Source organism: Serinus canaria, chromosome 10 (genome assembly GCF_022539315.1).
Source record: "Serinus canaria isolate serCan28SL12 chromosome 10, serCan2020, whole genome shotgun sequence".
Classification (NCBI taxonomy): Eukaryota; Metazoa; Chordata; class Aves; order Passeriformes; family Fringillidae; genus Serinus; species Serinus canaria.
Window position 1 is genome coordinate 3,844,213 of NC_066324.1, and position 14,110 is coordinate 3,858,322.

Here is a 14,110-nt window from a genome sequence, read left to right on the forward strand (position 1 = left end):
ATCAACATATGCTATTAATTGCATTGTTTCTTCCAGCTCTTAATCACAATTAAGGAAGACACAGCAAAGAATCATTCTTAAGAATTAAAATGCAATAGAACAGTGGGGTTGTTCAGACACATAATAGCAAACATTTACCATCCAACTGTTCTGCAGCTGCAAGAAAGATATTTTTTAGCAATTGATTTAGGATATTTCTGAGACTATCTTCCTAGATATCCATGGAATTTTGAAAAAACTGACAGTACTTTTAACACCAGACACGGGGAATGAAGACCCAAGAGGAATGCCAGTGCAACCACTCTGAAGTAATTTCCATAAATGACTGTCATCTAAACCCAAAAGCACTTTTTAAAGGCAGATCTTTACATTCTGCACAAGTAGAAGCTAAATCATATCTTAAATGGTGCCTTATTATAAATTAAGAGCCATTTAGAGGTGTCTTTCCCTAGCAGTGCAGTGTCTGCTGCACAGAAAGCAGTGAACACACAGTAAAATGATGCACTGCAGTGGAATCACATCCCATTCTAGTTCAGCTGAACTTTGCCAGCTTTCCCAATAGAATGCTAGCTGACACTATAATGAAGATTCATGCTACCAGTATAATTAAGGATGAAACAATTCATCAAAATTGATTATTTTGCTCTCCTTTTTCAATTGTTGAACATAAGCGTTATTTTGAAACTCTTAAGATTTTTTTAATGAAGTCTTTGAAGTCTTCACAATTTTACAGAGAACATCTAAGAAAACACACTTGGAAGTCCTCTTTGGGAATTCCTAAACTTCTGTTTAGGAAACAGTGCAATAGATTAACTCTCCAGTGGGCAAATTATGCAGTGTGAGTGAAAGGCTAATCCTGCTTGGGCTGGTCACACTTGTGTGACATGCAGTCCCACTGACAGGATTAGTACCAGCAGTGGCACAAGGGACACCACCACAAACACAAAGACCACACACTGCTGCAGTCCCCAGTGCACAAGCAGGCAACACCAGCAGTATTCCTAAGCATGCAGCCTTGTCATGCACACAAAAAACACGTTCAGGGACAATGCTCAGGACCCGATTTTCTATAAACTTCAGGAGAAATTTAATGCAGCAAGTCTCAGCTGATACCAATTCCTAATCAAATGTGGTAGACTCCAAATCAACTCTTCAGTAATGTAAATTATCCTTTTGAAAGTCTTTTTTGGAACCTTTTTAAGTTAATGTGTGAAGTTTTGCAGAAAATGTGTCACTTTTTCTTTGAACAAGTCTTTCTTTCATGGTACAGCACCATAAGGTAAATTATCTTTGAGGAACATAAAGCACACTCAAGGCACTCCTTTCTTTTGAATGTAGGACATCTGAAAATTGATGGAAATTTTATTGGCCCTGGGTCATAATGTTTAACAGGTTTATCTAATTTCATTCCAGAGCATTTACATAGTCATATATATATTTTTTTCTTTCTAATCATAACCGTCCTTTGACTTTTTTAAAGCAGTCTAGAAAAGTGCAAGGAAAGGACAGCAAGATTTCTGCACCCAAAACTTCAAGGAGCATTTGCAGAACATTTCTTGAGAATAAACAATGTGAACTTAAAACACATGAAGGTCACATTGAGAAATTAGTTAAAATAGAGCCAAGAGCTCATCCTGTTAGATTAAGTTAGACCAGTTTTTTGAAATCATACCCTTAAATTTTTATCATCTCTGCAGATCAGAAAATGCAAATACACTAAATGAAATTTAAAAACTAAAATTAAAAAAGTATTTGAAAATTACCATCATCTTATCTAAACCCTTATAAGGATGATAGAAGAATAATAATGTTATATCTGCTTATCAAAGTATTTAGAAGACAAAAAAAAAAAGCATTCAAAATCTGCCTATAGCCAACTTTTTCTGACTTTGTGTCACATTTACTTTGAATAAGTTTTCCTTTTTTATTATAAACTAGCAAGACAAACATTTGTTATCTACTGTCACAATGAGATAGAACTGCCATAGGCAAAGCTACTAAACATGTGTCTTTTTAGAAAATAGGAGACTGGGGCTGTTGGGCGAAAAAAAAGGAAGGAAAGACCGGAATCCTTTCTATTGTGGAAAACTGGAAGAAACATCATTTTATCATAATGACAGTTGTCATTGGCATTTTGTGTCTTCTCAAAGAAGTTCAATATTTTCTTGATACGATGGCAAAGGCTGTTAAATAAATACATTTTTCCCACTTCAGCAGCATTTCTCAGGACTCTGCAAGCACTCAGAGCACAGCTTTTCCCTAACCAGAGCACATTGGGAGCAATACAAACTGCAATTCTGCACGTGTAGCACTCAGAGCACCAAGAGCAGATCACTGGCAAGTGAAGCTGCAGGGCTGTGTCAGGGCTGTGAGCCCTCAGACACAGCACTCACCTGCAGGTAAGTATTTCAGCTGGTTGTTTGCCAGGCGAAGGTGCCGCAGGGACCTCAGGCGGCCGATCTCCGGGCACACGATCTCCAGGGCATTGTCACTCAGGTCCAGAAATTGCAGCTTAACCAGGGAGCCAATGGCTTGTGAGAGAACAGATTAAAACATGAATGTGACCCAAGAGTGACATTAAAATCTCCATGGGACTGTGAGAGGAGGACAAGCCACAGCACCCAACAGCTGTGTCTGAGCACATCTCGAGGTGTTAAAGCCGGTCTCACAGCTCAGTGACATCAATTGTGGAAATGCTGCTCTGGCTAACAAACAGCTCTGCTGGCAGTGAGACAGGGGTAACAAACACACTGATGTACAGAGGACTCCCATCTCCAGACCCTCCTCAGACAATTCTGCTCTGAAACCACCTTCTCCATTCTCTTCCTTTCAGTCTACCCAGTTTATATTCAGAAAGAGCATAAATTGAACACAAATACCTCAAGTTGGGAGCATAACTGCAATTAAGACAAAGAAAAGAAACTAGTACAAGTTCTTGCTCCTTTGGGTTTCAAATCTGTCATGATCTAAACCAGCAGAGTATTCAGTGTGGTAACTGCCTGAAAGCAGCAGACACTCTGGATTTTTAGTTTCTGCAGAGAGTGCCATTTAGCCTTTTCACTTTCTGCAATTAAAACTAGAGCAAACAGCATTTAGGTGCATTTGAGAATTCATTAAAAGAATTTAACATAGCATAAATAAGGACATTATCAACTAAAAGGTACACTGGTATATTTTGTATGAAAATCTTTAATGTTTTATGGGAAAATAAAGGAAAAGTAGGTCTCTTCAAAAGAAGAAAAAATGAATATTTTATGATTCCTGCCACTTATCGTGGGCTGGTAGATTACTTACCTTCAGGTACAACAACTATGTTATTTGAATGAAGGTACCTGGGGGGAGGAGAAAAAGCAGAGGACACCACCTGTTACCCTCAAGGACTTCTGCTACATAATCAGTTTGCAAAATATCCAGTTTCAGACTGAAAGAGCACCCTCACAGCCATACCTCCCTATGACCACAAAAGCTGTGGAAACTGTATAAATTGGCAATGGACAGGTACTTAAGTTTCACTTGGATTATTAAATGATTACCATAAAAAGAAAAGAAAATTACATACAATTATGTAAAACAAACCATTCACAGTTACAATAATAACAGGCTTTTATTTTGCAAGTCATATGGAGGAAAACAAAAAGGGAAAAGAATAAGCAGAGAGAATAACCAGAATAAATCATATTTGATCACCAGGTTATTTGATTCTAAATGTTGGCCAAGGTAAGCAAAAAAGCCCACACCCACAGAAGTTATACAATTACAAACATTTTCCCCTACACATAAACTCTCACACTTCTGGTGAAGAAATTAGCACATGATCTATTCACTGAAAGTGGGTTTTTCAAGCTTAAAGAACATTTTATAAAAGAAAAACCCAATCCTGCACATGGTTATTTATGCAGCTACAGAGGGTGACCAGATCTCTCACTAAGAATATTCAGCACCCTCTGATGGAGCACTTCCAGTACTTCTGGTAACACAAACACTGATCTTAGATTCTGCACATTTCAGATTTCAATCATCATTGCTGCAAAAGAACAATTGTATCTTGCAGAAAAAAACAGAAACAAATTTTTTCAATACTGATATCCAACTGTAAAGGAATATTGAGTACTCAGAGTTCAACTGCTTTGACACACATGGATTTATTTTCATGGCATGTTTTTTCCTACTGTATTCCAAGAGCATTTCCTAAAGTAGGAACCTCTCTTTTCAGGGAGACAGAACAAGGGAAAAAGACCTGTAAACATTTCAGCTGCATGGGGCACCTGAACCTTCTCTTTCTCTTTAAAAACTGTAGTTTGCTAAAAACTTAACAAACATAAAAATAGCATACATGTTTGTAGAAACATAGGATGAGCATTCTCTTATCCATTTCAGCTGCAGCCCTGAAAATATTTGTGAACTATTTCACTTAAGCTAAAAAACCCCTGTATTATGAGGAGCTACACCTCATAGCCCAGCATCAGGGGCATGATACACACAGAAAAACACACAAGTGAGATAGCTAAGGATGTAATAACTTTTAAGAAAATAAAAATAATTTGTCTCTCAAAACTGAAAGCTACTGTACCAAATTATTCTTTAAATAAATCCTTGTTTTGTGGTCTCTTTCCTGACAACAAAACACCTTTTATTGTCTCATCAAAAACTGACTTGTCCTATTAGAGCTACACAAACCACAGGCCCATTGCAGCTCTCTCCAGACCACCAGAATGTGTGGGAAAATGGTGGGACAACTGAGCTTGCTGAACACCAAATAATTAGGCTTGCCTCCTAGGAATCAGTGTTTGTAAGAAATTATTTTAAGCTGTAATTTAAACATATTTGCCTAAAAGCAGTACCAAATAACAGGGAGGTTTCCTGATGCCCAGTGGCAAATCATGATTATCAAATATAAAAATATTAATTTTACTGCTCTCAAGACAGAGGCATGATCAGATAGGATTTGCTCTTGAGTGAGTCAGAGACTGCAGGGACCTACAAACCAGTTCAGTTACACTGTGGACCAGGCACCAGCAAGGTGGGGTTAAAGGGCCACATGAGGATGACAAGATCAGCCAGCTGAGGGCATGGACTCCTCAGATAAACACCTCCCATGTGGAGCTGGCCATTAAATAAACAATCAATGCTATCAATGCTCCACCAGTTACTCATGTGAAACTGAGACAAAGGGCTTAAAAGGGGAGAAGAGGATATTCCTTTTAACCCCCCACTGCCAATCCTACCACAGAAGGCAATCACAACTTTATAAGAAAAGGGGAAGGAAGGAAGGAAGGAAGAAAGCATTGTCTCAGGGGCTTAATTAAATTAATTGTCAAAATAATCCAGTTCATGGGACATCCATTTTTTGGACAAGACTGGATAAACTGCTCTGCCTACAGCAATCATCATTCCATTGTTACTATCCCTACATGCTCATCCCTGCTCCTATTTGACAATCTGTGACTTGGTTCCAAAAACTGATTACTGCAATCAGCAAGACTGAGATCATAAAACCCCTGGGAGCTGGGGTGGGAATGAGCAGCAAGGGATGGGCTGGAGGCTAACCTGTTACTCTGGCTCTGTCACAGGCCTCTGACCACTGCACTGGGAGGTTCCAGGGGTTTATCAGTGTGACAAGTCTACACGGAATTTATGGGCTAAGGTTTTTTTCCCTCAGCAGTACACACAGTGGTATAAAGTTCTTCTCATACTATAAACAAGAAATTTAAAAAAAATTAAAATTGGACTTAATACAACTCCATTGGAAAAAAAAGCCGAACAACAAACAAATTAAGAACACACAACAACAAAAAAATTACCCTTTCTTGCCCTCCAAGAAAACCCTCCACACTTAAGAGAGAAATTATATGCAAGTAATAGATTCTAGATTATTTTAAGATGAGACGGATAAGGGTAATAAAAATATATTAGAACTCCTACACAAACTCACAATTCCACGAGGTTTGGAAGCTTCTGAGCAAGGTTTTCTGGCTGAAAGAGAGTTAAAGATTTTTTAGGTTTCGAAACAAAAAACAGACACACAAACATTGTGTACCCAAGTCATTTTTATCACCATACTACAACATGTTAGCAGGAAAAATGGCAACAAAGAATGTCTATACAATACCCTGGTTCCATATCCCAAGTGTCCATCAGGGCAATCTCAGATATATCTCGGGTGAGCAATTCACTACTGAACAAAACTACAGCCTAGAAGTGCCATTATCATGTCCTCAGCAAAATGGGAGTCAGATTTCTGAGACTCAAAAGATAGATTACCTCATCTCCTTTTGAAAATATATTCAAATAAATGGGTTAGTTGAAGGGAAGAGATTGCTAAGAAGTTGCAGCCTTTACAGACTTCAAGCAGAACAAGAACTACACAAGATGTCTAACCAGAATGTATTTTATAATGCTGCTAAACTGGGAAATGACCTACAATCTTTGTGTAGCTTGATCAATTACCACCAAGCCAGAATTGCTGAATCCATCAAACTAGATTTTCATATTTACATATTAACATGCATATCATTTCTTAACTGCCAACTGATCCCTAGCTGTAATTCTCTTCCTTGGTGGCATTTATAACCATGAGCACATATCACAAAATTGGCTTCACAAGCTTCAGATGTCGTGTTGGAAACTATACTCAAAATTATTCAAAGTTAAGACAGTTTTATTACTTAGGAAACCTGCTTTAACATAGATTTGTTTTACTGAAAAAAAGGGTTACAATACTGATAGATGCAGAAATGACTGCATTTCAAAAGCAGCTTGATCACATAATTAAATTCTTGTTAAAACTAGAAATATTCATGTGAATAAACATGATGTATGACACCTAAATAGCTATATTCTCTAAAATATATAACTTTTTCTTCATAACTTGATGATGGAGAAATATGCTTATATGAAAAAGGTAATATTCTCATGTAGCAAACATGCCCCGTGCTAGAGCTGAGTCCAAAGCCGAGACTGCCCAGCTCGGGAGCAGCAATCGATGGCTCAGGCCGAGCAGCGCCGGGGAGGCGAAGCCCCCGCCGCGGTGACGTCACAGCCGGCAGGCGCTGTCGCTGACGCTGTCGCTGATCCGGCGCTGCCCCCTGGCGGCAGCTCCGCCACAGCGCAGCGACCGCCCCGGCCGGACCGGCCCCGGGCAAACCCCGCAGCTTCAACCGGGAGAAGGGGCTCAAGCACAAAACCATTCCAGCCTTAACTGCCATCCTACTGCCTTCATTACCATAAGGATGTAAACCTGAACCACGACCTATTGTCACCATTCCATCTGCTGCTCTGTCAGAACAGGACAGCATCACGCAGTCTGAGGTAGGAAATGAAGATCAATTACTCTTGATCTTCCTTAGCTTGACAAAGCTAACAAGGCAAACACCCATTTCCTTTTAATAGATGGGGAAATTGGGTACTGGAAGGTTCATGTGATCAAAGATGAACTGAGAAGTGGGAAGATTTGGGGCTGGGATATTCCTGGTATGGCTCCTTGATCCATTCATTATGTCACAGCACTCTATCACTTCCATCTTGCCAATGGAGACAAAAATGAAATTATTCTTAGGCAAGGTAAATTCTGTCAGTGTAACTATCCCAGACATTTCATAAGAGTCATCTGTCAAGGACAAGAGTCATTTGAGAAGAGTAAAGAACAAAAGCTGATTTAGCCATTTATTTTCAGAATTCTGAAGGAATGGACCAGTGGGACAAAAGTACCACCTAATTTTGGAGAAATATGGTTCAGGTTCTGTTTTGATGGTTTTCAATAATGCTCATGCAACTTGAAGTGTTGCTATTGCTCATCACCTTGCATTAGAGAAGTATAAGGAAGACATCTTCTTCAATAATTTGTTTTCAAGTATTCTCAGCTGAGATTTCCACTCCGTCCACTGCCTCAGTGTACCTGACTTCCTATGACTTTACTAAAATCGAGGGCACTACTTGTCCTACAAGTAGTCGACATCAAAAAACCTCATTATGAAATTCTGCTCTGTAAAAACATCTGATTTCTATTTCCCCCAGTTCCTCCTGTTTTTTCCTCTCCATCATCTTTAACCTTTTCTCTCAGGACGTGCTCTCTAAAGGTCCCCTGCTGCTGCTCTCTAGGTTCTCTCCAGTTCACCCAGGCTGTTCATGGGTATGAAACTCTCTGCTCCAGCTTGTGCTTTAACAGTATCAATAATTACTTCCTTCTGCTTTTAATGGAGATTGTGAAACTTTCCATGTTCCAAAAAGACATCTGCCTTTTTTTGTAACATGCTGCTGACTTGATCTATTTTGGTCCACTACAACTTCCAACATCTCTTCTGTGGAACAGATGCTCAGTGAATGACACCCAAATTTGTTTGCCTTGTTCCAACAATAGTGCTGAGCACTTGAATGAGAGCCCAACAAGGCACATTATGAGCAAGTTATCCTGATTGCTGTGAATCTAATCAAGCTCTGCTTCACACTGTTTGAAAGCAATTTTGCCTAAGTATGACCTACATTTTAACTTTTGTTTCAGTTTCTTTATCTAGGTCTTAACACTTACATACAAAACCCTCCTTTTTGTTTCATCTTTTGAGCAGTGCAAAGTTTGTGAACTTACTGCACCAAATCATCACTGAATTTCACAAAGTGTCAAGGCAGAGCTGTTTACAGCCTTTGGCTAATTTTACAGCAGTTTTGATTTGTAACCATGAATCCTATCCTCCTGTTAAATTATTGCACATTATTAAATTACTGCCCAAAACCAGAGTGCTAAAATAATTCTCTACAGTACATGTCAACTTAAGTGACTCATTCCAGATGAAGAAAAAGCATAAAATCTTCAGAATCCTTTCAGCTTTTGGCCCTTAAAGTGGAGTACGGGACTCGTTCTAGGAAGCCCTGAAAACTGTACAATTTTGGTGAATTTTAAGTAGTCATCCCCTACAGCTCCTCTACCATTGCTACTATTTTACTTCTCAAACCCTGGAAGAAGCCACCAAAAAAAACCCAAACAACAAATCCAAACCAATCAAGCAACCAAAAATGAAAACTTGGAAACTTGAGCCTATTGCCAGTGGCAAGTTCTGACTATATCCTATAGAGTCTTACCAGCTCAGAACATCTCTCACAGTTATTTAACTGCCCCACACTGAATTTTGAGGTCACAACATTGGCTCAGGGTGAGAATTACCTCGGTTCAGGGAAAAACAACAAAACAAGAAGAAATCTCTAAAGAAAATCCCACATTAATTGTGACATATAACTGTATTCTTCTATCAAGAGCAGTCCATAGATACAAGTTTTTACTGGCACCTTAACAGGTTTGGAATTAGACCCTGGCATTGACATTGCCTTGGAAATTAGGCACATACCAAGAGAAAAAGTCATTCAGCCTAATTAAGAAATGTAGAATAGATTGCACATCATCATCTAACAGGAGAAACTGACCACTTATGTGAGTAAAACCTACAGGTTAAAAAAAATCCTACAGAACAACAAGCCTGACAAGAAAAGCCCCAGCAGGTCTTGAGAGCTTGAGAAGGCTAACCATAAAATGTTATGAACACCCATTTATTATTCTCTACATTACCTATGCAAGTTCAAATACTCACATCTTACAGCTGATGACATCATTCAGGGTCAGATTATCTATAATGTAAACTCTTTTCTGTTTCAAAAATCAGAATTGCTAAGCACACAGACAGTAAGCATTGCAATAAAGAGACTGCCATACCAATGTGGTCAGGGAATTTCTTTTCATGTAAAGTCTCTCCAAGTACTGCAGCCCCTCATCTTTCAGTAACTCCAGAGGGAAGTGATGGAGATTTCGGTAATTCAAGAACAAGTTCTTGTGCCTTTCCAGCTTTGCCTCAGAGATTGTTTTACACAGTTCTGATGCCATGACTAAGCACCACATCTACTGCATCGCCTCCTCGGGGAGCAGAGCCATTTCTAGGAGACAAAAAGAGGAAAAAAGCCCAGTATTACCAAGGTGTAGCTGTGCTTCTTTTGCAGGAAGTTCCTGATTACAGATTCTCTGATAATTTATCTAAACACACTTGTTCCAGTTAACACACAAAGTCCCCAGAACATCCACACTGTAAGTTATTTTCTGGATTAAGCTTTAGTGCATTATAGGATCTGAAATGACAAAATCTTTGTTACATTTGTTTATATTTAATGCCTTTAGCTTCATACATGTTCAATGGACCTTTGGGATTATTTTGTCAAAACTGCCACCACAAGAAGAAGAAAGCAATTTCTATTAAACATTACTGATGTTCCACATCTATCTTGTCCCATGTGCTGAAAGAAGAAGCCACAGATAAGAAAAACAGACAATTAATACAGGATTTTAGTCTCAGATGATTTAAAAACACCATTATCTTTCAAGGCAGTAAGACAAAAGGCAATGAAAGTTTGAAGTGCTTTCTCATATAAAACTGGTGGAATAATTTACCAGTTGGAAGAGGTAATTGGGATAGATAGCCAGTAAAGCCATTTAAAAATAATGCACTAATATATGAGAAATCTGAAACTTGCAGCGAGAAAATTTATCAAGGGTTAGATAAGACAGCAGATTTTCAGCTTGCTCTACTAAAAATAAAACCAGAAAGAACAAAGTGTCAAGCTTTAACTGACAATTTCAAAACCAAAAAACAAAAGCAGGAAGGCAAATTAAAAATTAACTTGTATCTGAAAGCTGACTTTATTCAACTTGTTTTTCAGATATAACCAAAATTCAAGTCGTTATTATGCTGTGTAGATTTAGACAACAACAGCAATGCTGCATCTTTTCAACTATCTCACAAAAAACATAATAAACCCAGACTATTCATTAATTTAAAGCTACCATTTTGCTACAGACTTCTTTATATAAATTAATTCCCATTAATGAAAGGCAAGGACTCAGAACTTCTTCCCACCGATAACATTTTCTATTTTAGTTCAATTCTTCACTGAAGGAGAGGTTTCTAATCATAACAAATATTGGAAGTGAAGGCCCTGAATCATAAAGCCCATCTGGTTATAGGCATGGTACACAAACTCCAACTGAAGAGTGACAACCCAACCATACATGAAATCAAACTACTTCATTAGTTTGCGAAGTTCCCTTGGTTTGCAGATAACAGCTCTTAGCAGTGATCTGAGTCCTTCTGCAGCAATGCACATTTGTGAGGTTTTTAAGAGGTTTTTAACCATTGCCTTCATTAGTTGTTTTAGGGAGCAGAGCACATACACTGGCCCTTGGCACTCCTAACATTAAAGCTCTCTTAGTCCAGAAGAGCAGGGAAATGAAGCCATTACAATTCCCAGCTCTACTTCTGTGATCAGCATTAAAATAATTCCTGGAAAAGTGTTAAAATTTTTAATGGGCATAGTCTGAGTATTTATTATTAACCTCTACAATATAAGACAAGGTGAAGGAAAGCTCATCTTTCTCTGGTTTTTGTTTTTAATCAGAAGCTGACAAATGACAAAACACACACATAAATATCCTGTCTAGAGATGGCTTTCAGGTGTCCTGCACTTGTCGGCTTCTCTTCACAGAGCTGTGGCTCCATAAAACAACTGCACCTTTAGCCATGGCACACGCGGATACACATACATACAACGCCACAGATGCAAAGTCCAGTCACAATCTACTTTGGCTCTTACTCCTCCACTCCCTTCCACCACCAGCCAAACTTTTCATCTCTCAATTATCTTTTTCCAAGGATGAGGTGCAGCCTTACCGAAGAGGAACAGATACAACCATGCTCTTTAAGGAGAGTAAAAAAGAAGGTTGAGGGCTGATAGCACCCAGTGACCATGGCCCTCTGAGGGGCCAGGTCCTTCAGGGAAGGGCGAGGAAGAAGGGGAAGGGGGCAAGGAGGAGAGGGGCTGAATGAGGGGAAACAGGGATGGGAAAGGGGGAGAGAAGGGGGAGAGAGGGGCACCGAGCAAGGGGGACATGGGGAAGAGAAGGAAAAACGGGGAGACAAGGAGGGAACGGGACAGACAGGGGCGATGGGGCCCAGCCCTAGCGCGCACCCCCTCACGGAGCGGTGCCGTACCCGCGCGGTCCGGCGAGCAGACAGCAGGGGCAAAGCACCGGAGACGACCTCCCACCGTCAGGACCCGATCACCTTGGCCCTGTCCCCGTTCCCCCCTCGGCCCGGCGGGTCACTGCCACTCACCGGGGCAGTCGCAGCGGGAGCGGCGCCGCCGCCGGCCCAGGGACCCGGGGGCGGGACGGGCCGGACCGGGCCGCGCGAGACCGCGGCTGCCGCGCGGCTCTCGCGAGACACAGTCCCGCCCCGACGCGGGTAGCAACCAATCACAAGGCTCCGTCTCTCCCGCCTCCCTTCGCCAGCCAATGGGAGCGCGCCCCGCCTCAGCGCCACGCTCGCCCCTCAGTGTGTCCTGAGGGGTCGCGGGCGGTCCCGGTGTCCGGGTGTTCCCAGTGTCCCGGTTTGTGCCGGTGCACAGGTGTCCGCGTATTCCCGGTGTCCCGGTTTCTGCCGGTGCACAGGTGTCCGGGTGTTCCCGGTGTCCCCGTCTCTGCCGGTCCTCAGGTGTTCCAGGTGTTCCCGGTGTCCCGGTCCCTCCCGGTGCGGCTCCATGAGCTAATGTGGGGGCTCCACTTGCCTCCCCGCGTGTTCACACAGCCCCCGGTGCTAACAAGTCATCCCTGCTTAATCGCTGATAAAGGAGAACATCATTTGCTGATAGAAGTTGTGGTCAGGGACCACCCTCTACCTGTGGTGCAGCTGCCGGTGCCTTTTATTTCTGTGTTAACACAGAGTGGAGGCGCTCAGAGGGTCCTGCCTGCACCCACTACCTGCCCACTGCGAGTATTTTTGCCTATGATAGTTGCCGTGTGGAAATGTTTTGATTTATTTTATGTGTATTCACACACACTAGGATGACACATAAAGATTTGTTTGTGTCTTGTCCGTTCTCTGCTGACAGCTAATTTCCTCATCCTCAGGGTATTTAACATCACCGGGTATTAAAAAGTTGCTTTTTGCTGAAGATCACCTCTAGAGCTGGCTAAAAAAAAAAGAATCTCAGCTGCAGAAATCCTCTTTCCAGTTTCCACAGACTAATTAACATAAACTGGTCCTAACGAGATTCACACAGAAGGTCTGCAGGGTTACCTGCAGAAGATATTTCTTCCATATATTCACATAACTTTCATTTGAAATAAATCAAGAGGCAGAAAAGCTCGAGATCTTTTCCCTTGCAGACTCATTTCTCTCTTTTTCAGTTCTAAATAAAGAATAGCAGCTCTTAATGGCTCATTTGTCATTTTCCTGCACTTGAAAGACAATAATTGATTGTGACAACTACACTTGCTCCATCTTACTTTGCAATCACAGTCTTTTTGGAGTTGTTTTTTTCAGAAAAAAAATAGATTGGGTTTTGTTGAAATAATTTACCCTTCAAAAATTACCATCTTCCATATTTATCATATCCTTCTGTGTACATGATTTCTTACTGTGGTTGATGGCACTTGTCTGTTTTTTTCAGCTGATGTTACAAAGTGGCCTGCTTGTAGACCACCATGGCTTTAAAAACAGCAAACACATCACACTTCTTAATGTCACTTTGGTCTCAATCTATAAATATCTGAGAAATTAAAAGTTACGCTTATTTCAGACCAAAGTAGAATCTGAATATGAGGACTTTTAGCAACATGTTCCTCAGAGAGAATTCAATGTGTCAAACCAAATGTACTTCTCCAGAATATTGAGTCATTGATCAGGACAGAAACTGTGTTTCTGTCTTGTTCTACTGAAACAGGAAAGGAAAGATGAAGCTTTTTTTCAGGGAGACCTGCTCTTAGCAGAGCCAGGATACTTAATGTGTTTATTTACACATAAGTTGTAATAGTTTGGGGGTTTTGGTCAGAGATTTTTTGAGAGAGTAACAGGTAGGAGATAAGATTACTGCACTCTGGTATTGTTGAAAGCAAATTGTGTCCGTTCTTTTCTGCTCACACCAACACACATCACTTTTTCTTGTGTCTTTCCCCCTGCAAGGTTACTCAGGATTCTCTCTTTGTTGTTTTGTGCAGCCTGAATCATCACACTCGTTCATTCTGCATTTCCCCCCTCAGGCAATGCCATGGTGATCTGTGAAAAGTGCTGCTCTCAGACCT

General features: G+C 40.7%; 1 protein-coding gene across 5 annotated transcripts in view; it reads right to left on the reverse strand.

Annotated features, from left to right (window-relative positions):
* The window catches only part of LRRC28 (leucine rich repeat containing 28), a 49,744-nt gene extending 37,490 nt beyond the window's left edge, over nucleotides 1–12,254 (reverse strand). The window contains exons 1-5 of one of the 5 annotated variants that reach the window (XM_018913960.3): nucleotides 12,144–12,254; nucleotides 9,698–9,915; nucleotides 5,933–5,973; nucleotides 3,295–3,332; nucleotides 2,394–2,531 (exon numbers count right to left, since the gene is read on the reverse strand). In XM_018913960.3, coding sequence (XP_018769505.1) covers nucleotides 2,394–2,531; nucleotides 3,295–3,332; nucleotides 5,933–5,973; nucleotides 9,698–9,880 — 400 coding nt within the window. In that variant the 5' untranslated portion in view covers nucleotides 9,881–9,915; nucleotides 12,144–12,254. Of the gene's footprint in view, nucleotides 1–2,393; nucleotides 2,532–3,294; nucleotides 3,333–5,547; nucleotides 5,693–5,932; nucleotides 5,974–9,697; nucleotides 9,916–12,020 lie in introns of those variants that run through there. The other 4 variants (XM_009090029.4, XM_050978436.1, XM_050978437.1 and 1 more) reach the window with 4 other exon arrangements.
* Nucleotides 12,255–14,110: the final 1,856 nt, after the last annotated feature.